The 24,207-nt window shown below is 47.0% G+C and overlaps 1 protein-coding gene across 3 annotated transcripts; it reads right to left on the reverse strand.

Annotated features, from left to right (window-relative positions):
* On the reverse strand, positions 1 to 24,030 carry LOC102525020 (timeless circadian regulator). Of its 3 annotated transcripts, none has more exons than XM_006218589.3 (29): positions 23,918 to 24,030; positions 12,246 to 12,404; positions 11,935 to 12,088; positions 11,719 to 11,833; positions 11,561 to 11,623; positions 11,201 to 11,302; positions 10,871 to 11,026; positions 10,493 to 10,626; positions 10,209 to 10,296; positions 9,739 to 9,915; positions 9,162 to 9,379; positions 8,811 to 8,914; positions 8,498 to 8,667; positions 6,910 to 7,044; positions 6,644 to 6,795; positions 5,708 to 5,805; positions 5,495 to 5,618; positions 5,187 to 5,388; positions 4,773 to 4,918; positions 4,054 to 4,139; positions 3,852 to 3,969; positions 3,680 to 3,762; positions 3,304 to 3,446; positions 2,936 to 3,113; positions 2,776 to 2,844; positions 2,541 to 2,659; positions 1,054 to 1,279; positions 818 to 922; positions 1 to 677 (listed from the first exon to the last, which is right to left on the reverse strand). In XM_006218589.3, exons 2-29 carry the CDS (start codon positions 12,325 to 12,327, stop codon positions 604 to 606), a joined length of 3,621 nt encoding a protein of 1,206 aa, XP_006218651.3. In that variant the 5' UTR covers positions 12,328 to 12,404; positions 23,918 to 24,030; the 3' UTR covers positions 1 to 603. The 3 variants fall into 3 exon arrangements, with proteins under 3 accessions (XP_006218651.3, XP_072828720.1, XP_072828721.1); XM_072972619.1 differs by having other exon boundaries at positions 5,474 to 5,618; XM_072972620.1 differs by having other exon boundaries at positions 5,474 to 5,618; positions 23,914 to 24,016.
* Between the last annotated feature and the right edge of the window lie 177 nt (positions 24,031 to 24,207).

Below are 24,207 nucleotides of genomic sequence, written 5' to 3' on the forward strand. Positions count from 1 at the left end.
TCGGATCAACATGGGCAACTTTTAATTTTACATGTTTAAATCAATACCAAATATAAACCAAACACACTCATCATCTGGAGAGTAATGCATCCCAATTCTACTTCAAATGCAGGAACTGGGCTCAATCTGGTGTCTAGAGGGTGATCACAGGAAAGAAAATGAGGATGGGAGCATCTGGTGCCCTTCAAAGATGGTCCTACACCTCATCCGTCATGTCACAGAACTCCCCATTTGGTGCTGTGACCCACCTCCAGCTGAAAGCCACAAGGAACAGACTGGTAAGAGGGGTCCAAGGTGCCTTCTATATTTCACTCACTCCTCTCATTTGCTAAGGGGTGCTATTAACTCAAAGAAATGAGAAGAGGAGTAAGTCTCCAGAGAACTCTTGAGGCCCACTGATAAAACTGGGAGAAGAAGAAGTGACTATACAGGAAGCCAACACTGTTGCCTGAACTTCTTGGACTGTAAATCGATAGGCAAGCCCAGGACTCCACTGTTTCTGTCCAGTAAGAGGAATTTCTGGATCCTGTACCACCCTCCAAACTCAGATTTAAATTCACCACCCGAAAACAGATCTATCTCTTCCCCCAGGCTCCTGGCTCCTCAGTCACTCTCATCTTCATCCTCAATTTGAAACCGCTTCTTCTTTTTGATTCCTGGAGCTCCCAACTCTGGTGCTGTGGGAATGTCAGGGGTAAGAAGAGAGAGGTTACCTAAACATGTTAAGGGAGAAGGGGGATGGTAGCATTTATCTTCAGGACTGGAGAGAGGAGTGCTAGAGGGTAGAGGAGAAAGCAGGTCCGACCAGACGCTCTACCTGGGCTCCTGTCCTCATCTTCCTCCTGTTCCTCATCACTGTCCAGCAGTTGTCTCTTCCTGGATGCCACTTTCAGCTGCTCTTTCCCATCATCAGTCCCCTCCTCTGAAATGACCACAGGAGGAATAAAATTAGGGAACTAGGTCCTCATAGACTCAAAATACTCTTATCAGCCCTCTTGATTCACACGGCTGGCACGTAGTAAGCACTCAATACAAGAGTGGTCCTGCTATTACCCTCCGGGGACACCAGGCCTGCTTTCTTTTTCCGGGCTAACAGGAGGGCCCGCAGAGCTTGTGCTCGGTGCTCCTGTTGGTGCTCCTCCTCTGGGCCTTGCTCTCCAGGGACCTTGGATTCTAGTCCAGGCTGAAGCATTTCCTCCTCCTCTGGCTGTCTCAAAGAAGCTGCCACCCTCCGGAGCTGGGTGGGACTCAGCTTGGCTGGAATTCGCCAGAAGGTTTCCTACGGGGGCAAAGAAGTTGAAAATGAGAGTGGTGGGAAAGGAGCAGCCTCTGGTTCACCAGATTTTGATATTACTCACTGAATAAACATGAGCTTACACTGGTGAAGCTCCACAAGGGTTGTGAACTCTACTTATTGCTTATTTTTCCAGCATATGCCCAGTGTTGAGCACAGTGCCTGATACATCAGGAGGTTCCCAGTAAATATAGTTTTCAATTATATAAGTAAATGAATAATGGCCCCTGGGGATCTCCTAAGTCGGATTTGATCCTCGCTCCCAAGGAACTCACAATCTAATGGGAGAAAGAACCAATGTACTGTAAGACCACAGGATTGGGGCTATACTATGGGAATGAACAAATTCCAGCCACCAAAGTGACTACAGTCGGTCCTCCATATCCATGGGTTCCACACCCACGGATTCAACCAAGTGGTTCAAAAATATTCACAAAAAACCATTCCAAAAAGTCCCAAAAAGCAAAACTGGAATTTGCTGTACACTGGCAGCTATTTACATAGCATTTACATTGTGTTAGGCATTATGAATAATCTACAGATGATATGCATAGGTTATATGCAAATATTATGTCATTTTATAAAAGAGATGAGCATCAGTGAATTTCAGTATTTGCAGTGGGTCTTGGAACCAATCCCCTCCTTGGAAACCCAGAGGCAACTGTACTTCTGCTTCAGGGGCTGAAAGAGTAATAGAAACCGCTTCTCTGAGGAGGTGATGACTGAACTGACTCTTGAACTGACTCTGGGTGCAAGTTCATCAGGAAGACGGGTGACGTGCATGTCACCGCGTGTCTGCAGTTGGAGCCTTCCAGCTGAGGGACTGGCATGATCAACTGTTTGATAGTATGAAAAGGCCAACTGTTTGATGGTATGAGAAGGCCTACTGTTTGGAGGATGGAAATTAGCCCAGGATGACTACAGTGTAAGGCAGGAGAGCGGGTGGCATGGCTGTGAGGCTGCAAAGGTCGGCCAAGGCCAGGCACGCCCCTTGGAGGCTGTGAATTCTGCTCTGCAAACAGTCAGGGACCAGCAAGTGCTCTGGACGGGAGAGTGATAAAATCAAGGCTGTATTTTAGAAAGACAACTCAGGGGGCAGAGTGGAAGACAGGAGGGAGGAAGACTTGCAGGACGGCTGTTACAGGAGTCACGGTCAGAGACGACAGGAAATGAGGAGGAGGAGTGGGAGGTGTATCTTGAAGTAGCACCAGCGGGGCTTGGCTGATGCACTAACTGGTGTATTTACCTGCCCAGAGGCAGGAGGCCGAACCCCTAGCTTTCGCAGCAGCTGCTGAAACTGCTCATTTTCCATTGCTTCCTCATTTTCTTCCGTCAGTGGCACCAATGGAATTGCCTGGGAGCAGCCTAGGACGGGGTCAACAATCACATGGTGAAGCTGTGAAGAAAGAACTGGTCCTCCATTTCACAACCAGGTCTCCAGGAGCCTCCAGTCCTCCTGAAACCGTCATTTATCCACTTACCAACCTCCTCCCGATCATCTGCTGCTCGAATCAGGCAATTCTGGAGCCACAGGAGGGGAGCAGAAAAGCCTATGGGAAAGAGGGAAACCTGTATCTGGCCCATACTTCCAGCCCCGCCACCGGAGACGTCTCTCCCAACCTTTCCGACTTCCCTCCTCACCTTCCAGATGCAGGCTTTGCCCGAGGTTTTGAGCTGAAAGGCTGGAGGTACCCTGGGCTTGTTCTGCTTCTGAGCTCCTCCACCTCTCTTCATCCTCTTCACTCTCTTCCTCTGGCAGGTTCTCCTCTTCTTCTAGATCTTCCTGGCAAAAATTGTTCAGGGACTCCTCTTCATGAGGCTAAATTTCATTGAGAGTAAAATAAATAAAGGAGACCAGATGAGGAACTGGGTGGAATCCTCTGGTTCCTGACCGCCCACTTGGGAGACCTGGTCAGAGCATCCTGAGGCAGGAAGAACTGGGGGGGCTACTTGTAAGGATCATTTCAGTGGGGTGGGCCCAGCTGGCAGACCCAGGGTAAGACTGTTACCAAGTCTGAGGGCGCCAACTTCTTCCGGCGTTTCTTGTACAGCTCCCGCCGCTCAGCCACCAGCCCCAGAGCCAGCAGTTTATCCACGATTCGAGCCCGTGAGCGTTTGGCTGTGATGTTCCTCATGATATTACCCAGGACGTCTAAAGAGAGGGGAAGTGTGAATGCCCAAGAGCAGCAGGGGAAAGGGATTAATAAAGGAAATTGGAGGTCTGTGGAGAAAGGCTGGCTCAGTTCACTCAAAAACGACATCACAAATAGAGCAAGTGGGCAGAAGGGACAGGACAAGCCTTCCCTGGGAACAGGAAGCAGCAGGAGAAGAAACGCACAGTCTGGCCCTCATCTCGGAAGCTCCCTGAGCTTCCACCTCACCTACCATCAGAGTCCTGGAACTCCTCAAAGAGCCGCTGCAGCTCCAGCTCCTGATCTTCCGTCCACAGCACAATCTGGGTTCCTTTCCTGTTTAGGGAGGTATCCGGGGAAGAGGGGACTCGGGGACTGAACGGTGGGTTCCCCATCTCAGTTCCTCCCAGGGCATGGGCCTGTACCTTTGGAAGTCCTTGACGCTGTCAGCCAGGCCCAGCCGTACCAGATGGTGGATGACCTGCTTGCGTGTCCGAGGAGCGGTTTTCAGGTGTGCCAAGATGGTGTCCACCACATCCTGTCCTGGGGGGGGAGGAGTAAGGCAGTGAAGGGGGGTCCCAGAGCTCAGGCTGCCCTCCTTACTCTTCAGACCTCAAGGCCTCACACCTTCCACATCCTTATGGGCAAGGTACAGTTCCTGAAGCTGGGCCTCCTCCTCTGGGCTCCACACAGGGGGTCTGCGACTGGAGGATCTAAACGGGGAAAGGAGGGCAGCATGTAGGCTGTTGGCCCCAAAAGAGGAGATCAAAGGCGCCCTCTGGTCAGTTCCAAAAGGAATAAGGATGATGCAGGTACTGCAAAGGAGCTCGTTAGCAGAGGCCTAACGTGTGTTTCCTTCCTCTCACTCCTCTTCCACTTAAGCACCCAAAAGTCAAACTAAGATTTTCCAGGTTGGGCCTATGGAACCTGACCGCCGCAGGGACCGGGAGTATTATGGGAAAGAGAGAAGAGTGGAAGGAGAGGAGTGAGATGCTCAGGAAGAGATGACAAACATCTCTGTGCATCCTTACAGTTTCCCAGCACATCATGGGACAGGGCACATACACTCTTGTCTCTAGGGGGCCACCCCACTCCCCACTGACCCCCACCCCATGGAGGCTGATGAAGGAGAAGGAAACAAGGGTAGACAGGAGACGTAGGCTCAATCCCAGTTCCCCTCCTGCGTGACCTTAGGTAAAGCATTTCACCTTCAGGGCTTGTTTTCTCACCTGTGAAAGGGAGAGAAAGGTTACACTAACTGATCTGCAAGCTCTTCCAGCTCTGACACTCTGGGACTGTCACATCCACCCCCCCCACCCCCCAGCCTTCCCCATCCCCAAGCTCACCCGCCATCCAAGGAGCCATAGCCCTCAGTCATCTCTCGAACCACAGCCGTGTTCTTCCAGAACAGCAGCTCCACGAAGGCTTTCTGGTTGACGGCAGCCAATGCAAAGAACTTGCCCAGGATGTATTTGGCGAAAGTCACTAGCTCCTGTAGGGGAGGGATGCTGCCGTGAGGCCTGGGGCCTAAATATAAACACAGCCCTCCAGGTATTTTCTCTACACCTGTTCCTACAAGCCCCTTCCTGGCTCAGGATCTTCTACCCTTCCCCCTGCAGCCCCCTCAACCCTCCTGCCCACCTCCTCACCACGCTCATCTCTCAGCCTTGCACCGCTCAGTGCACTTTATCTCCTGAAGACTATCCCTTTATCCCAGGCCCCCCAACACCTCCAGACCCCCATTCCTTGTATCCCCTCACTTTGTAGGCCCCGGCAGCAGGGTCGTTAAGCAAACGATTGAAGAGGCAGAAGAGGGAAAGCTGGAAAAGCAGGGCTTCCATTTTGAGATCGTGGGCTAGCCGGTGCAGCATCTTGACGACACAGTGGTTGGTGTGGGCGCTGTTCTGCTGGTAGCTGCGCAGCAGCAGCACGTAGGCTCGGACGACAGTTGAGTTTGCAAAGCTGCACCAAGGCAGGGAGGGAGGGGACGTCGGCATGAGAAAGACACTGCTCGCCCTCACCGCCCCAGTCTCCACCCGGGCACCACCTCAGTCCTCTCGGGCCACACCGTTTCAGGTAGTCCAGAAAATTAAATTCTTTCTCTGACACCTGGACCACTTGCAACTCTTCCTCGTCCTCCTCCTCCTCCTCCTCTTCTTCCTCCACCCCTTGTTCCTCCAGGCCCTGCTGCCCTACAGAAAGAATGGGGCTCACTGGGTCTCTGCGACGAGGGCTAGACAGGAGCTGGAGGGAGAGAGACACGAAGGAAACGGAGACTCACGGGGAAGCTGGGCCCAGAGGATCTGTTTCAGCAGTTGGATCTCCTCCTCTGGGGAAATGTCTTGAGAACCAAACACATCTTCTTCTGGCCACACCTCCCTGGGGCACAGGGAGAAAAAAGGCTTTCACCAGAGGGAATCTGAGTTACAATTTGAAGTGGGAGAAGAAATTTAGACTTATTTTATTTTCTAGCCAGAAAGAGGATGTGAATTGAACGGTTATCTCAAAGATGAAAAAGACTGGAGGGAAACTTCCCCTCAGAAGCTACATTGCAATCAAAACCATATAGGAACAAAATGCAAACAATCTAAATGCTTGATGTTTAGTTGAACAGATGTACATAGTCACACAATGGTGTTTCATTTAGGTTTATTTATTTACTTATCTTTCTAGAGGAGGTATCAGGGATTGAACCCAGGACCTTGTGCACACTAAGCATGTGCTCTACCACTTGAGCTATATCCTCCCCTCAACACGATGGTGTTTCAAAAGCATTAACAATTGCAGAATTATATCTGATGCGAAATGATGCTCACAATGTTCGAGAAGTGAAAAAATTAATCAGTATTGCAATATTTTGATTTTGTGAAAGAAGGTATATGTGTCTGTATATATAACACAGAGGGGAAAAAAACTGTGGACGATAACTCAAAAACAACGTTAATGATGGCTATATTTGGCTTGTAGAATTATCTTTATTTTTTCCCCCAATTAGCTGTACTTTCTGGTATTTCTCAAAAGTAAAATGAAAACAAACAATAAACCTCCCCAATAAACCAATCAAAACTCGCCAGGACTTGACTCAGTACAGGGCCCCAGGACTTCCGATGGAACTTCCCTTTTGAAGACAGAGAACCCGGTACCACAGAGAAAGCCTCCCCCTGCCCCTAAAAGCCCCGGGGCTGGATCCAGGAGGATGGGTAAGCAGGGTTCTTACCGGGCAGACCTAAGGAGGCCCAGGGCCTGGGGGGCCTGGCCAGCCAGGAGACAATCTTGGATCTGCACCATGGCTTCTGCCCGCTGCTCTTCCACTGGCACCTCTGAGGCCGCATCAAAGGGAACCATAGAGTCCAAACTGAGCTTAGGATCCTAGAGAGGGATTATTAAAGCTGTGGGAACAGTGCAGGGAGGAGCTTGGGGGGACCCAGACAGCCTGCCCGGAGCACTACCCTCAAGAAAGACAGGGTTTCCGCAGCTACGTACCTGGGCACAGCACTGTAGCTGCTCGGCCAGGGACGGCCACACAGCCTCCAGCTCCCCTGGGCTGCAGGGGACCATACCAGAAGCAACGGACTGGTCTGGGACTTTCTTTTTCTTCTTTCTCTTCTTTCTCTTGTTCTATGGAGAGAGAGCTGTGTTGGAATGGCAGGAGAGCTAGAGAGGCCTTTTTCCTATCCATGTCTTCTCTAATAATTAATTAACTAGATGTCTGAATTAACTAGACATTCACAGTGTGACCGCTATGTTCTGCTCGATGGCAGCAGGAAGGCAACGGTGAACACACATTTCCTTGCCCTTGAGGTGCTTGTGGTCTACTAGAGGAGAGACAGGTAAGCACACAAGCAAATGACACCGCAGTGTGGATAAGACCAAGAACGTGACTGAGCCTAAAAGGAAAAGCACTTGGCTCATTTCCTGGGGGCCAGAGTTTTCCCCAAAGCAGTGCTATCTTAAGCAAAAGTCTACAGAATGAACAGATCTGCTAGGAGGACAAGAAATTCTACGTGAAAAGGCTTTGTAAAATGCAAAGCACTCTGCAAATGTAAACCATGATTTTTTTCTCCTGAAAAACAGGAGAATGAGTCAATACTCCAGCCCTGCTCCCCTAAGCCAAGGCTGTGAACCAGTCTTCTCTGTGAACAAACAGCATGGGCTATCAGGCCCTTAATAAGCTTCATGCTCAATTCAAGGAACTTATAAACACACCAAAGATCAGGAGCATGAACTCCAGAGTCAGGCAGATCAGGATGTAAGTGCTGACGCTAGCTATTTACCAATAAGACCCTGGACAAGTTGCTTAACCACTCATGTATGTGTCCTAGTGCAGTGAGACTTACAGGAAAACCTTAGCATAACACCTGTGACAAAGTAAACACTCAATAAATGACAGCATCCATTAGTACTGATAATACAACAGAGCCCTGAGTGTAAAAAGAACTTTTAGCAAAGTCTCATTGGTACTACAGCCCTTTTCAAGTCCAGCTCTGACCAGATTTTAAGCTGTAGCAAATAGAATTATAGGAATATTTTTACAAAGCAGAGTCCCTGTGTCTCCAGGATACAAATTCCTTGAGGTGGCCCCAGACTTTTCATTTATTATTTCATTTCAGGCTCATGGATAGATATTGCAACCAACTTAAAAGATCTGGAGGCTGACCTAAGCAGCTTGAGTTATTCTAACAATAACTGACACAGGGCAAGATCCCAGACCTTCTGACTTTTAATTTAAGGCTCTTTCCATCTCACTACAGTACTTCTTAAGTATAATCTAGAAATATCACAGCTTAATTACTAAATTCTAAAATTATGAACCCTCAGAGTCTATGTGCTTAGCACAGAGCAGGTGCTTAATAAATGTTCCTGAATGAATTAAGACATTTATGGTAGATCAGGGATTCACCTAACGGGAGAAGGAAACTCACAAGGCAGACTCACACTGGCAACACCACGGAAACGCTTGCCCTCAGTTCAGGGTAGTTCTCACAGATCAGCTTAAGCTACAGAAAATGTGAGAACCCCCGTCCTGGACCTTTTCCTCCCAGCTCTTTCCACACCCTGGGCTGCCCAGTACCTGCACCATCAGGTTCCCACGGCTCCGACAGAACCGCTCCAGCATCTTGAGGAAGAGGTGGGTGGTTTCCACCAGGTCACAAAGGAAAGAGCGGGGCTGGTATCTCTCGTCAAACTTTCGAAAGAGTGCCAGGAAGAGTTCTCGGTACTCCATCACATAGAAAATGTTGTCTAGAAATGGGAAAGAGAAAGGAATGGAAGGACTGGCCTGGAAAGTTTGGGCAAAGGAGAGATGGGCGAAGCTGGGGCTGGGAAGAGTGGGATTCGGGTGGAGAAGCGGGGGAGGTGGATTAGAGGCCAGGCTGGGGCCTCACTCTTAAGGATGCGGCTGCTCTCCCTCACAGCCTCGTCTGGGGACACGTCCATCTCATTCACTGTGGCCAGCAGCTCCTGATAGGCCTTCAGAGCCAGGTGCATCCTGTGAGAGGGACAGAGGTGAAATGAAGACAACTTAGGACCTTGGCTCATGGAAACAGCATCATTCTTCTACACCTTCCCCTCCTCAAACTGTTTCATCAAAAACTGAATGACTCAACCAGTCCTCGCTCCCCAGCCTGAACACCTTCAACCTGAAAGAGGGAAGGCAGTACCACCCAAAATTCAGGTATTCAGATTCCCAGCCTGGCCAAGACATCCGCTCTAACCCCAGTTCTCCTCCCACTCACCGGCGTGCCCAGGAGGCAGCTTCCTTGCGGTCAGTCAGCATCATCTCATAGTAGTTGGTGAGGTTCTGCTCAATGAAGTGGAAGGTGCGGACACTGAGGGTCTCAGAAACCAGACCTGGCCGGAAGGAGGCAGCTCGGTTGAAGGCCATGAAGAAGGCCAAGGCCCACATGTAGTAGGTCTCGTCGTGCTGCTGGGCCTTTTCCCGAAGCAGGTGGTCCTAACGTCCAGGAAAAACAGACCATTCTATGACCTCAGGGCTTCCAACTTCCCGCTGTCCTATGATGACCGGGTGGACCCCGGACACCACAGTAACAATATTCTAGGACCCACTATTTTCATCCTTCTCTTGTTCTCCCCCCATCCCCTTCCCCTTCCTCTGGGGCAATTTCTCTAGAGCCCTTTTTTCATTACCGATAACCCACTCCATCCTGACCCCGACAGCATCTCTCAGGGGTGCCCTTCCTGCCTACTAGTCCACACTCCATGGTCAGCTTCCTGTCGGCCCCTCCCCAGCTTGCCCCTCTTACCCACGGCCGGCCCCATCCCCTCCCTACTCCATCCTCCCTAGGCTCTCACCTTCACCGAGCCCATGAGCCGGTTATAACAGTTCTCCAGGAACTCAGAGCAGAAGTCTTTGAGGAAGAGTCTCACATTGAGGGCAGAGCGGCGCTGGACAGACAGCTCCCGGGCAGCCTGGCGACGTTTGGGCACCCGTCGGGGCTGCTTTCCCAGATCAGAACTATAGTTTTGGAGCTGGGGGTGTGGGTTGAGGGGATTAGAATTACTCCTAACCACCACCCTCCCCTGCAGCTCTTCCCACGTCCCTGGTACTGCAGTTTTCTCAGAAGAAACTCACAGAAAGTGCTCTCCCTCTGCCCTCTGGTACTAAGTGAAGATATAGGTAAAGACAATAATGCCAAAGGCTCTATTTCTCCTAGTCTCCAGCTTTCTAAGCCCAAGAACAGAGAAGCTTTACTCCAGAGATGCTTACCTTTCACAGGGCCCCCACTCCACAATGTTCCCACCCGCAACGGGCACATACTCACATTGTGGAGACCTTTGTGAAAGATGAGGTCCCTCTCCCCAATGGACTTCAAGCCCTGGACAATGTAGGAGCCCCCAAATCGAGAATGCCTGCAGAGAAAAAAAGGTCCAGAGTGATTCCTCAATGTTCTTGAAGCTCCGTCCCTACTCTCTCTCACCAACACATCAGAGCACGCTGTAACTGCAGAATGCTCTCCGGCCACCACTGTCTGCACTTGGCCCAAGCCCCAGCACTCCCAGTAGCGCAGGAATGGGAACACTGGTAGAGCAGCTCCCCGCCGCTCACCTGTTGCCTCGCTGAAGGGCCCGAGTCCTCTTCTCTGCCATCTCGCGCTGGCGCAGCACCGCCAGTTCTGCCACATCTGTGCTCCGCTCCTGAGCTAAGCGTCCCTGCCCTACCCCTGCCAGCTGCTCAGGGTGCTACATGTGGGACAAGGAGGGGAGAGTCAGAAGGACAGTCATTCCTTATTGTGAGTTCATTCCTAGTGGGGACAGGAAGAGTGAACAAAATAGCACTGTTGATGGGACACTGTATTTAAGACATGGCAACTCTACCTGTCACCTGCCTTCCCCAGATAATTCAGTCATGACACAAGAGCAATTCTGGACGCGTAGCAGAAAACGACATGGGGGAAGGGACTGGAGCAACAGGACAGGGTCTTACCTGATCGCGGAACATAAGGGAGATGACCTCCAGCACATGTAGGCTCCACTGCTGCTCCGCAGGTGAGCTGGCCAGGAAGAGGAGCAGGTCGTCCAGGCCACTGAGGTGGACCGCCCAGAGAAGCCGATCGTGGACACTGGCATCATCATCGATCCTCTGAGCGGTGAGGGGTGAGGGGAAAGAGGGAGGTCATTCAGTTCTACGGCCTTCCATGAAGTTCTCCAACTCATTCCTTGATCAAAGTTCTCCCAGACTTGTAAGAGGACAGAACGGAGAAAAAGGGGCAGCTGGACCTAACCAAGTACAAGAACCCGGACAACCCAAGATCACCTTCTCCTGATCGAGGTCGGCTGGGACATGGAGAATATTTCTGACCAGCAGCAGGATCCGCTCAATCAGCAAGTTGTCCTCCTCCTGCCGTTCCTCCCAGCCCTAGTAAGAGGAAGAGTTAGAGGAAGAGGCTCCCTACGGAAGGCGGGCGCCACCTACCCTGACTGGGGGACAGAGGCACAGAAGAGAATCAGAATTAAGAAGAAAGAAAGTAGAGTTCTAGCTGTCCTGAGGCAGCAGAGACAATGGATTGGACAATGTTATCTCCAAGGCCTGGGACCATATCTGCAAACTCAGTATGTCCTGACAGTGCCCGGCCTGGGGCTCTGTCCCCTGGGATCCTATGAGGTGGAGACTCACCAGCTGCAGCAGCTCATACAAGGTTTCACTGAGGACTCCAAAAGCCTTCTCACTGGCAAAGGCCTATGAAATAGGGGGATGGGTCTTAAGTAGTCCCAACCCACTCCTTCCCCACCACCCCCAAGTGCTGCCCCAGGGACTCTGAAGGAAAACCGCACCTCTTTGTAGGCCTGCAGGTACGCGAGCACCTGCAGAAAGTGGTGCCGGAAGCTGGGCTCCTTGGGCACGCTGCCAAAACAGAGCAGGGCTGGCTGTGTCAAGTTCACCATCAGCCTGGGGAGGCAACGAAGGAGGGAGATGTTGTTAAGTTTTCTCACCAGGCACAAATGCCAAAGGCTGGAATGTGGTAAAAGTTAAAAGGCTGGGGAATCAACCTGATAACGGCATCAAAGAGAGGCTTGTCCCGGCGGTGCTGGGTAAGGATGGGCAGAAGGTCGCTCTGCAGGATCTGCGCGGCCCCCAGCTGCTGCCGCACATCTCGCGTCTCGTCCTCGTGCTTCAAGTAGCGGATCAAATCCTTCACACTCTCTTCAGGGACAGAATAAACACTTACACGGAACCCTAGAAGGAACCTCACCCAGGCCCACTTGCTTTTCACACCCATGGCTTGAGAAATTCAAAACACCTCGACTCAAGCAAGTTTTTTTTTTTTTTTAAAAACCTGTTTCCTCAAAAAGGTATTTACCCAAGCAATCCGGCTCCTTGTGGTATGTGTCCCCCTCCAAGTACCCAAGGGCACTACACGTGGCTAGGAGTTCACAGTTCATCGTGTACAAAGTCCATACATCAGTGGGCCAGCCGACAGGTAAGGCAGGTAGAGCAAGGGAGACAGAAACGATGAGGCCTGCAGAGACAAGGAAAGATAACAAATGTAAGGTCCTCTCCATAAAAGGGAGAGGGGAACAGGCAGGGCCCTAATGCTCAGAGTTTTCTGAACAAGACCCTCAAAGGCTTTAGTTTTGTCAGAACCAAAAGTGCTGTCCTCAGTCCCAGGGGAAGCTTTAAGTTTAGGCTTCTACCGTATCAAAACCAAGGAGGCTCTGGGTCGGAGGAGGGTACAGCTCAGTGGTAGACCGTATGCTTAGCATGCAGAAGGTCGTGGGTTCAATCCCCAGTACCTCCAATAAAAATAAAAATAAAGAACTATAAAAAAATTTTTTTAAAGAAAAGAAAAAAACAAAAAACAAAACCCAAGGCAGCTCCAAGCCTAAGAATTAAGCACCTGCCCCATCTTCTAATTTGGGTCTGAAACTGTAGAAAGTCTGTTTCAGAGCCAAGAGAGCCCCCCAGTAGAAAGAAAGGCTGGGTGGCGAAAGGTGTCACCTCGGAGACCTTCCCCTGGGGAAGCTCTGCAGCCTTTTGGAGGAAGAGGGGAATTAGCTTCCCTCTCCCTTAAAACTGCCAGACCCAGTCCCTCTACTTTCATAGTTACAGCTCTTCTGTGCCATGAGAATCGAGAAAACCCAGCTCTAACTGTACAGTGACTGCACTGAGGATCTGATCCAGGAGCCCTGAGGCTTCTGAGGCGCTGAGGACGTGTAGAGAAAATTCCTTCACTCTCCTCCCTGAAGTTACTCTTAAATTTTGGTGATCTTAGTAGCAGCCAGCTTCTAACAGAATGCATGAGAAAAAGAAGCAAACAGCAACTGGCTAAACTCCTTGCCCTTCTCCCCAGAAGAATCATCTTCCTTCTCTAAAGCATGCTCTTTTGATTAAGATCCCCAACCCCTTATCCGATAATTAACTAGGCATAGATCCAGAATCCTGGATGTTTCAAAACTTGGCACTAGTCTCTCTGTTTCTCTCTCTCTCTCTCTCACACACACACATGCTACACTCACCATCCTGCTCCTGTGGAAAACCAAGAGTATCTATCAATCTTGTCCCTTTAGCACATTTATCTGCACTGGTCTCAGCGCGTGGCAGCTTCCTCTAAGATCATCTTTCTTTCCCTGTTCCATACCTTCCTCTAGCCCCTGACTCCACCCCTGTTCCCCCACAGGAAATGGGTCATGTCCAAAGGGCCAGGGTTTAATGCCTGATGTCATCTCGCTGCATTTATGTAACGGGGCCACTTCTCTAGGCTGCCTGCTACCCCTCTACCCTCACTCAGGGCTTATCCTTCTGACTGCTCAGCCCAACGACAGTGAGCCAGTAAAACACTCACTGAATGACCAGGAAAACTGAAGGGAGACTTCCTTTCGCTGCCCGTTCTCATGGGACCTGGAAACCCTGAGATCTGGGCACCAGTGAGGTGGGTGCAGTATGTGAGATCTCTGACTTTCCTCAAAATGCATCTAGCTTTTCCAGACAGGCCACTGGTGTGTACACACACACACACACTAAAGGGCTTCCCTGACTGCTCTAAGTGGCAGCCTACGAAACTGACAGACAGAGCTGTCTGTAGAGACGCTGAGCCAGCACACCCTCCTCAAACTAAAGCACAGCATCACACTGACACTCAAAAGTGCGAAAGGTAAGGTCTTCTAACAACGCGGACAAAGCCATGTCTGGAAAGATAACCCCATTCAGTCCTCCCAGCTTGCCTCCCCCTGTATCTTGCCTCAACCATAGTGGATCAATTCTAAGCAAAGATTCAATGTTTGTAAAATTGACCCCAGCGGAGCACTCAAACCTCTGCTTCCAACACGTCACTTTACCCGGAAAGTAAAAACAACGAGAGGTGGTAATGAGATAGGCTGGGACCTGGGACCCTTTACTGTAATGCTTGCACCTGGACAAACATGTCCTGGAGCAACAGAATACAAAGAACCTATGAGGGACTAAAAAGTAACTGCACATACGTGCAGTTGGAGCAAATTATGAACAAGACAGAAAAAGGCCAAAACCCAAATGCCACTTCTGAGTTGCCAGGAGCAAAAGCAGAGTTCAGCGCATGATCCCTGCACACAGCCCCACCAAGGCGGTGGGCAGACCACCTAGGCCACCCCTCTGGCCTGACCCACCGATCCATCCCTACCCTCACTCCATCTAAGGGAGCAGCCTACCCCTCCTCAGGGAGCAAGCAACGGTACCAATTACTTATTTTTGTTCCCAATAAAGCCTTGCCTGAACGTCTCTTCTGGCCTCTTAAAAGAGTCCAAGAACCCAGGTGGGTAACATAACAGCTACCTGTTACCTGGCTACTGAAATGAAAGCAGGAGGGGAAAGGAGATAGGGAAGCAGCAGTCCTTGCAGATGTGAGAAGGGAAGAGGTGGGGTAAGAGATCTAGGACTTCAGGTTCTAATCCTCTGCAGTTTTGACAAAACCAGAGAGCAACAGGCAAAGTAGAGGAAGAAATGAGCCAGATAACCTCTATTGTAAAGCTCCCAGGCAAGCTGGGTTTACACAAGCCAAGCTGGCAGTCTTGGGTCTATTCATTAGAACTAGAATAAAAGAGCTCTAAACAGGAGTTCCAGCCCTCACTGGTGGAAACACACTATGAAAAAAATCAGACAAGGACTGAAAACTTACAGTTCACTCTCTTTTCATGCAGTTAACTAGAAGCTACTCACCTAGTCTGTCTGGCCTTATCCTCCTCTTCTAGACCACTTATACTCTGATTATTTGTCTTCTCTCTACATCACACATCCCATCCAACTCATCACTTCCTCTTGGACCCACGGCTCAGCTGCCTCCTCTGGCTATATCTAGCCCCCCTACCCAGGAACATAAACATACACATTCCAAGACACAGAGCCCCTCATGCTCTGCAAATCCTTGCTCCCTCCTTGTAGAAGGTCCAGCCTCCCTTAACTTCCAAAAGTTCTAAGCCTATCTGACCTTCAAGAGCCAGTTCCAATGCCACGTCTCCAGGAAGCCCTCCCTGATAGCCTACAGCAGGATAGAATCTGACAGCACATATCACTTCGTATGTCCTTCCTCCTCCAGCACTGAACTACTTCTTTACATTATAATTACCCAGAATACATCATTTCTCCTCTACTAAATGTTGCTTTGTGCACTGAATGTCTTTAATAGGATAGACATTCAGTAAAAACTGTTAAATGCAACTTGTTGTAGTAGAAAGAATGGTAGCAAGGTGGGGGCCAAAGCCCTGGCTTCACTGCCTACTTATCTACCTGTCTATTTATTCTTCACCAAGTCAGTCTTGGTTTCTTCATCTGAAAAATAAGGGGGAAAGGATACTGTGGCAGCCATGGAGGTGTATGCTCAGATTTCTCAAGAAATAACTTGCCATTTAGCTGCAAAGAATGTAGTTAGGTGACAGAACGAACCTCAGCCCGACTCTTCCTGGACAGCCCCCTGTTAATGACTAAGCTTGGGGGCACTAGACATTTCTGTCCAACAAGGACTCCTACCAGGCAATCCTTGCTTCAGAGTTTCCCATTGGGTTGGCTGAGACTGTCAGATCCACCTTGTGGTTAGAGGCTGTCCCTGCCCCCATCCTGCTCCTTGCTAATCTACCACGGGCATACTCCTCAATAATCTCTTGTATCCCTAGTTCTACCTCTGTGCCTGTTCCCTGGAGAAACTGAACTGACAGAACCCACCCTACCACCTCCCTTACATGGTTATTACAGTGTAGGAGTCCACTGAGCTTCATAAGCACATTGTAAACTGTGATAGATAAGATAAAGTTAAGTTGAAAATCAGTGGTTCCCATGACTTATGATTTCATGTACAGTCTGTATCCCTCCAAATTGGGGAAACCATCTTATCCTGATTGGTAAGGATATTAAAGATACGGATATTAAAAATAAAAACTAACACTTGAAAAAAACCCCCACTAATCTCTATTAACATAGTTGTTTCATAAAAGAAAGAGTTTAACACACACACACAAAGTATATATGATATAAATTCAGTTATGTCCTTCCCTTTAAGGTGCATAAGCAAGTCTTTATGAAAAAGTCGTCCATATATTGTCCTTATCTTTCTCATTCACTTCAGATTGCTAGAAATGTTACTATAGACCAGTACTGTTCCTCTGACTGGCACTTAGGAATCATAGATTTTATTTTTCATTTTTATTTTTTTCCCTCAATGGAGGCACTGGGGATTGAACTCAGGACTTCATGCATGCCAAGCATGTGCTCTACCACTGAGCTATATCCCCCACCCCCAGGATTCATGGATTTATATACCTGTTTATATGCTATTTATATAATAAGTCATAAACTAGCCCAACAAAAGGAAGGCTCCATGAGAGCAAGGTTTCATTTTATTTTATTTATTGCTGCATTCCTCAACGCCTAGAATTGAGCTTGGCATACATGCGCATGTAGTACATATTTGCTGAATAAAATAGTTTTGAATCAACAGATTATCCTGGGTTGTACTATTTGAATCAGTGAGCCCATTTTAGGGAATATAACCCAAGAAAATAATTTTTAAAAGAAAGGAAATCATTTGTACAAAAACAAGAATAACATCTATTCCTAGTGCACTCTAGTTTATAAAACGCCGTCACAGCATTATTACACTTTGAAACTCACAAGTCCTAACTGAGAGGTACAATCATCTCCATTTTACAGATGAAGAAACAGAGGCTCAGAAAGAATAAGCACCCCCATAAGATATTTATAGACAAGTTCTCTTTAATGGTAAAGCCCTAGAGACAACCCAGATATACTAAATCCGGAGAACAGCTAGGAAAATACCGGAATATCAATAAAGTATATATCATTTAAAAACTAACTATGAAAACTAAAATTCAAAGGCCTATTAAATTGAAAAAGCTCACATAAAGTAGAATGTTTCCAATAACAACTCATAAAAACGTGAATGATCTGAAGCAGATGAAGGATCTTGGAAACTAACAGTTAAAATACATCTTGTATTTTAAAATAGAGGTATTCATTGTTTTTAATTCTTTTGGTGAAATGTTACTCTTCAATAAAAACACAAAAGGTAGCCAAGGCTATAATCCCAGGTTTTTCCCTCCCAAACCCTTTCTTAGCCCAAAGGTCTCCTTCCCAACTCTCCTTCAGAAATAAATAGGACAAATCTCAAACTAATATATATAAAATAGATAAACCACAAGTCTATACTGTATAGCACAGGGAACTCTATTCAATATCTTGTAGTAACTTACGGTGAAAAAGAATATGAAAATGAATATACGTATGTTCATATATAACCGAAGCATTACGCTGTACATGAGAAATTGACACAACATTGTAAACTGACTATATGTCAATAATAGTATAAACAAACAAACAAACAAACAAACAAAATAGATTAACAACCGGTGCGGGGAAGAAATAATGGGGCAGGTGAACTAGTGGACTGAGAGTTATTACCATTCTCTGCTTCTATGCACAGAGACGCAGAAACCTCATCTCTTCTCTCAAAACCTACAGTTCTCCTTTGGTCACCTTCCCCAGTCATTCATTTTTGTGCTTTTTATCTCCCACAGTAAATCAGCATGGAAACCCTTGTTATTTCTGTGAACATCAAAGATTAATCCTGATGCACAGACATGAGAGTAGATCTCACTATAATTACCTCCATCAAATTCTTTCCTCCTACAAGGTGGAAAAGGAGAAATCACATGTGTTGTTTCCAGATAAGGGGACAGAACAGATATGCACACCCTTCGATTTCTCTTTATTCTAATAAGAGCACTTTATTCTACTTCCTGAGTTTTCTACTTTGAAAACAATGCTCCCATGCCACTTCTTCGACCAAGAACAAAAGGTACAATAGGAAAACCAGCCATTCTGGCTTGCCAAAGAAACAACAGAAAAGAAAAAAAGAAATTTTCTCTCTTTTTTTTTTTTCATTGATAAACTCCTGGTTAGGTTTTTTGTTTTGTTCTCTTGGCTTTGTTTTTAAATACAGACTGGTGTAATGTAGCGGTTCCCAAGCTTCTAGATTTCATAGGTGGGTCTTTAATTTGTTTTTCAATTTAGAGAGACCCAACATAAGGTTGTATAATCTTTACATTTTGTAACATAAGGACACTTAAAAACAACAATAACAACATAGACACACAAACCTCATACATTGCTGGTAGGACTATAAAATGATGCAGCTGCTACGGAAAATAGTTCGGCAGTTTCTCAAAATGTTAAACATAGAATTACCATATGACCCAGCAATTCCACTCCTAATGTATACATCTGTGAGAAATGAAACATATGTCCACAAAAACTTGCACACAAATGTTCACAGCAGAATTATTTATAATAGCCAAAATGTGGAAAACCCCAATGTCCATCAACTGATGAATGGATAAACAAAAAGTGGTATATCCACACAATGGAATATTATTTGACAATAAAAAGGAATGAAGTACTGATACATGCTACAGTATGGATGAAACTTGAAAACATTACGTTCTGTGAAAGAAACCAGACACAAAATGTCATATAATGTATGATTCCATTTATATGAAATGTCCAGAATAAGTGAATCCATGGGAACAGAAAGTAGACTACTGGCTGCCAGGGACTAGGGGAAGGAGGGAATGCGGAATGACTGCTAGGAGGGAGGTGTGGGGGTTTGGGGGGAGATGGAACTGTTCTAAGATTAGACAGTGGCAATGGTAGCACAACTCTGAACTGTATACTTTTAAAAGCACGAATTTTATGGTATGTGAGTTGTATCTCAATATAACTATTATAAAAAAAACACTCAATTACTATACATTTTGTTTTCAGTATTTAAAACATGAAAAAAAAAAAAAAACTAAGGACAAAATCCCAGGATAAAGTACAGTCCTTTAAGTTTCATAAATGTGATTTTGTGAAAAAACTCACTACATTGTAGTTTCACATTTCATCATGTACAGATGAGAACTTTGTTAAATGCCTTAGACAAAGCAGACCTGGACGTTTAAAAGGGATGTTAGTTACTTCTCCCACTCAACTAAGTACTAAGCAGTTGAGATGAAGTAATATGCATCTGAAATTAATACTTACAGGCTTCAAAATGCAAGAACCAAAGGAAAGTCAAGGGTGGAATATGAAATACACTTGCAATTCAAAATAGAAAACTAATTCACTTCTTGAAAACAAAATAAAACCAAACAAAAAACTCTACCCCAAACCAACCCTGCTCTGAGAACCAGCTTTGAGAATCACTAGTGTGAACATAATGACATTTGGCATTTGAACTCCAGGTCTGTCCAGTACTAAGTTGGTGATCTTGAGCATGTGGCTTGACCTAAACCTCAGTTTCCTCATTGGTACATTGAGAAAAATAAGTGGAGAGGTTCAAATGAGGCCGTGGAAGTCAGTGCTACCCAGTGTCATCTGATGCCTGCTGCCAGTCCACAAGCTGTTGGCAGTCTGCACCAAGATAAATACAGAAACAAAGCATACACATTTAGAACATCTTATAGCAACTTGACAGAGTTGTTGTTCAATCTAAAATTTAAAAAGTCTATATTCTGTATCTTTTTTGTTATTTTTCTAGTAATTCAATTTTTCTAGTAATACTATTCTACTATTTTACAAAAGTGTTTTTAGAAAAGCACTTTATATGTCTATTATATCACAATAAGGCTGGGAAAAAAAAAAAAGAAAGAAAAAAAACTACTGGCCTGCAACAGCTTGAGGGAAAAAACCCTACCTGGCCTTCACCAAGAAAGTTTGAAAAGCACTGATATCAAACACTTTACTGAGTGCTGAGCACAAAGAACTCTCAAAATATTAATTTCCTCTCCATCTACTGGACTCTATACTCAGTCACTAAGAAGTGCTTATGGAGAACCTTTTCTGCAAAAGTCAGGGTTGGGCATGTGCAGTGGCTGCAGTACTACAGAAATTTAGGAATTTAGTTGCAGAAATAAAACCCACCTAATATAGAAGAAACAATGTAAAAGACAAGTCAGTACAAGCTCTAATTAAGTGTATTGAAAACAATTCTGAAAAACTGGGGCTCTTTTTAGGTTAAAGTGGCCAATGAGGTTTTGTGGGAGGAATTGTGACTAGAACTGGGCCTTTGAAGGCTGCATAGGGTTCAGGCAGCTGGGAAGAGGAGGGGAATTTAGGCAGAGAATTGCCAGAGCAAAAGCAGGGAGGGAGCAACTGCGAACAGAGGAGTCTCATAGAAAAGCAATGAAAAAGGAGGTTGGAACCAGCTTTACAGGAAAACCTTGTCTTTGTCTATCAATTCAAGGACTTAGAATTTAAACCAGGAACTAACTGAAGATTTCTGAGCTGAAAAACAAAATGATCAAACTGAGGGTGCATAAGTAGGATCACATATCCTACTACTGTATCACTACACATCACTCTGTGAAGTCTCAATCCTTTTTCCTTTCACTGCATTCGTTTTACAAAAGATCCCACCCTCAGATCAATGCAGTCATCTGCTTTCTAGACTCTTGGATTCAAATCTAGACTCAGATTTGCTGGAGGAAACCAAACAACCCTGCATAATGATACACAACAAATGTACAGTCGCCATCCTGAGCAGGACCCTCAGCCTGGCCCAGTAAATCTCGAGTATTCCTGGTCCCCTCCCTCTTCTCCTTCCCAAGGAACAGCTGTTTCCTATGTTCACTGTTACCCTCAAACCTCTTTACTTCACTGCTTCCCACATCTCTCAGCTGATGTCTTTGGCCCCTTTCTCTCAGGAACAGCTGGGATCATGACATGAACTCTCTCAACTCTCTCCATTCAAGCCTAAAAACATACAGATTTCAAATGCCCACGGTGACCTTTTTGCTTCTAATCTAAGTCCTCCTATATGTGACTGATCAACCACTTCCCATTCCTCAGTCGGTTCTTCATTTCACGTTTGTTTCCAACTTCCTCTTTATACTGGCTTCATTCCCACATGTTCCATCTGAGGAGGTGGGAAAACCCAATATAAAACAAAACCTTTTCTAGACCCCATATTGGCTGCTCCTCCTCTCCTCCGTCAGTGATGATGCTCCTTAGGCTTGCATCTTTAGTCCTCTTCCTGTCTCACTCTACACAGCCTCCTTTGGCAAACTAATGCACTCCCATGTCTTGAACTACCATTTCTGAGCCATTAGCCAGCAAATCTGTATCTCTTGCCCCTTTGAACTCTCACGGCACCAATCCTACATGTTACACTAATGAAGAACATTCTCCATCTACATCTCTACATCTCAAAGATACGTCACACTCGACATGTCCAAAATGGCACATCTTTCCCCCAAGTTGTCTTGGCTTCTGCTGTGAACTTCTCAGGGACTGACACGATGTACTCAGTTATTCACATAAGAAACCTAGAAGTCATCCTAAATACCTTGAGTCATTAACTCAAGCTAATTCTATTTCCTTAAGCTCTTCTATCTGGCCCCTGTCCATCCGATTGCTACTGACTTACTTCAGGTCCTGACTATCTCGTGCTTAGTTTACTCTGCTGCTTCCTACCCTCCTTCCCTGTGTCCAGTCTTGTTCCCTTAGATCTACTCACAGTATGGTAACCAGATCTGGCCATTTAACCACACTGCTTAAAACCCTTCAATGGCTACATAAGAAACACAAAATAATTGTCTCTGGGGAGAACTGGGGGGCCTAGGTTAGGAGAAATGTTTATCTTTCTCTTCAGCGTTATTTGAATTGTTTACCATTAGCATGCACTACTATAGGAAACTGAAGTTTCAGTGGCCCCAGTGCCTACAATACAAAGTCCTTCATGATCTGCCTGCTGGTTACCTTCAAGACACTTCTTTGTCCGGAATGCCCTTCTCTCATCCATCTAGAGTCTAGTCACTCATCTTTTAAGGCTGCTCAAATGGCACTTCCTCCTGATTTCTCCACACAGAAGCTACCTCTCTCTCTTTCGTGTTACTCCGTGCTATAAACAGGCTTTCACATGGCATTTACAGCTCATGTTGTTCATAATACTTGAACAGGTGGTTTAAAATGTCTGTGTCCCTCCATTACCCTTAGATTCCCTGAAGGATCTGTTTCTTATTTACCTCTGAATTTTCAGAGTCTAGTGACTGAATCAGAATTTACAGGGAGTGGGGCTTGGACGAGTGTGCTTTGAAAACACTCCTTGGGTGATTCTAACTCAATCCCTGTTAACAAACGCACTAAAATATAAATTCCTTGAAGTCATGAATCCTGTGACCAGCACAATGTATGTGTTTAATTAATGCTTTCTAAACTGAAGTAGTTAAGTCTCCAAGTAAAGGGAGAGGAGGTTGGGGCTGGAGATTTGGAGGCAACCGGATGTAAGATGGTGTGTCAAGCTGTTAAAGTAGATAAACTTAAAAAGAGAGTTCCGAGTAAGAAGAGTAAGGAAGCCTGGGCAGACTTCTTTGCCACCTGTAACTGCAGAGGGCTCGTTTACATGTGTTCTTCCTTCCAGTTCCTTAAGGGTAGGAATTCTGTTCTCTTCATCTCTGCCCACCTGGTACCCAGCACAGTGCACAGCACATGTTAGGGGCTCAGTAACCTTTTACTCAGTTGTATAAGTGCCACTGACAATACATGGAATCATAATAATAGTAAAATACTCCAGGGACACAAAGGAAGAAGTGACTATTTTGGCCTAGGAGGGCTGTAAATAGAGGTTTTCAGAGGGACAGATGAGCTCGGTCCTGAAAGAGTTCATTTGGCAGAGAAGTGGCAAGAACTTCAAGGAGAGGGAACAGCAGGAGCATAGGTAGGGAAGCATGAAAGAGCACAATGCGGACACCCTCTTTTCATCAGGCTGAGAGTTAAGTGCGAAAGACAGAGAAAATTGTTAGGGTGGTTGAGAAAATGAGCTGACAGGGTCAGGGTCAGACTGCCAAAGCCCAGGGACACCCACCTAAGGATTCAAATCTGACCGTGGGCGGCCAAAATGCTCTTTTAAATTTAATCTGAAATGACTAGGTTGACTTTATAAAAGTAATTACATAAATGGCAGCACGAAGGGCCGAGTAAAGAATTGAGACTTAAGGGAAGGAGCTTAATTAACGACTGATGGTCCAGCTAACAAACCCAAGCAGAGGCTGTATCCTCCTTTAAGTTTTACACCCAAGGGAAAGGAGGGAAGGGAATGAGAAATCCACTTTATAAAAACCCAAGATTTAAGTCAAGCGACCAGTGAATGCCGGCTCCTGCTGACCACCAGGCACATCTGATTTTTTCGGGTCTGAACTGGATGGGGAGTTTCGAAGTGGAAATGCCCGGGAACCCTGTCTTACTTTAGGGGTTCCAAGCCCCTTTCTATCACTTTCTATCACGGCCCCACCTCCGCGCGAGGACGAGGGCGCGTCCCAGGCGAGACGGAAACGCGGCGGCACCCAGAGGACGCACGGTGGGGAGCCGCGCGTGCGCACCCAGAGCGCGCGCCCCGCCCCCTGCCTTTAAACCGGGCGGCGGGAAAGGGGATTCCGCGCCTCGCAAAAGTGCCCCCGCGGCTTCGAAGGGACCCTGTTCGCTTAAAGCCCTCTCGCCCACAGACTCACTCACTCGCTCCCCGCCGGGCTTCAGGATCCCCGCGGAGACAGCGGCTCCCAGGACCTGGACCGCTGCCTTTCCCGCCACCAGGCTGAGCGGGACCAGCCCCCGCCTGCGCGCGGGACGGGGCGGGGCGATCGGGCTGGTCCATGTGACCCCGAGCGTGGAGGGGTGTCGGTGAGGAAGTAAGGAAAAGGGAAGCGAGTACGGAAGTATTTGAGTCGAATCCCTTACATGAGCCAAAAATCACAGCGCTATGAATTTCGTGCTGACTTAAGATAATAGGGATCTAAGTCCGATTA

This window comes from Vicugna pacos, chromosome 12 (assembly GCF_048564905.1).
Source record: "Vicugna pacos chromosome 12, VicPac4, whole genome shotgun sequence".
NCBI lineage: Eukaryota > Metazoa > Chordata > Mammalia > Artiodactyla > Camelidae > Vicugna > Vicugna pacos.

Excerpts from the sequence above, each read along its gene's own strand:
- LOC102525020 (XM_072972619.1), bottom strand. The coding sequence starts at position 12,327 with ATGAACTGTGAACTCCTAGCCACGTGTAGTGCCCTTGGGTACTTGGAG. Across the intron at positions 11,624-11,718 it reads ACCTGCAGGCCTACAAAGAG|GCCTTTGCCAGTGAGAAGGC; the intron begins GTGCGGTTTTCC and ends CCTATTTCATAG. Across the intron at positions 5,619-5,707 it reads CCTCTGGGCCCAGCTTCCCC|GGCAGCAGGGCCTGGAGGAA; the intron begins GTGAGTCTCCGT and ends TTCTTTCTGTAG.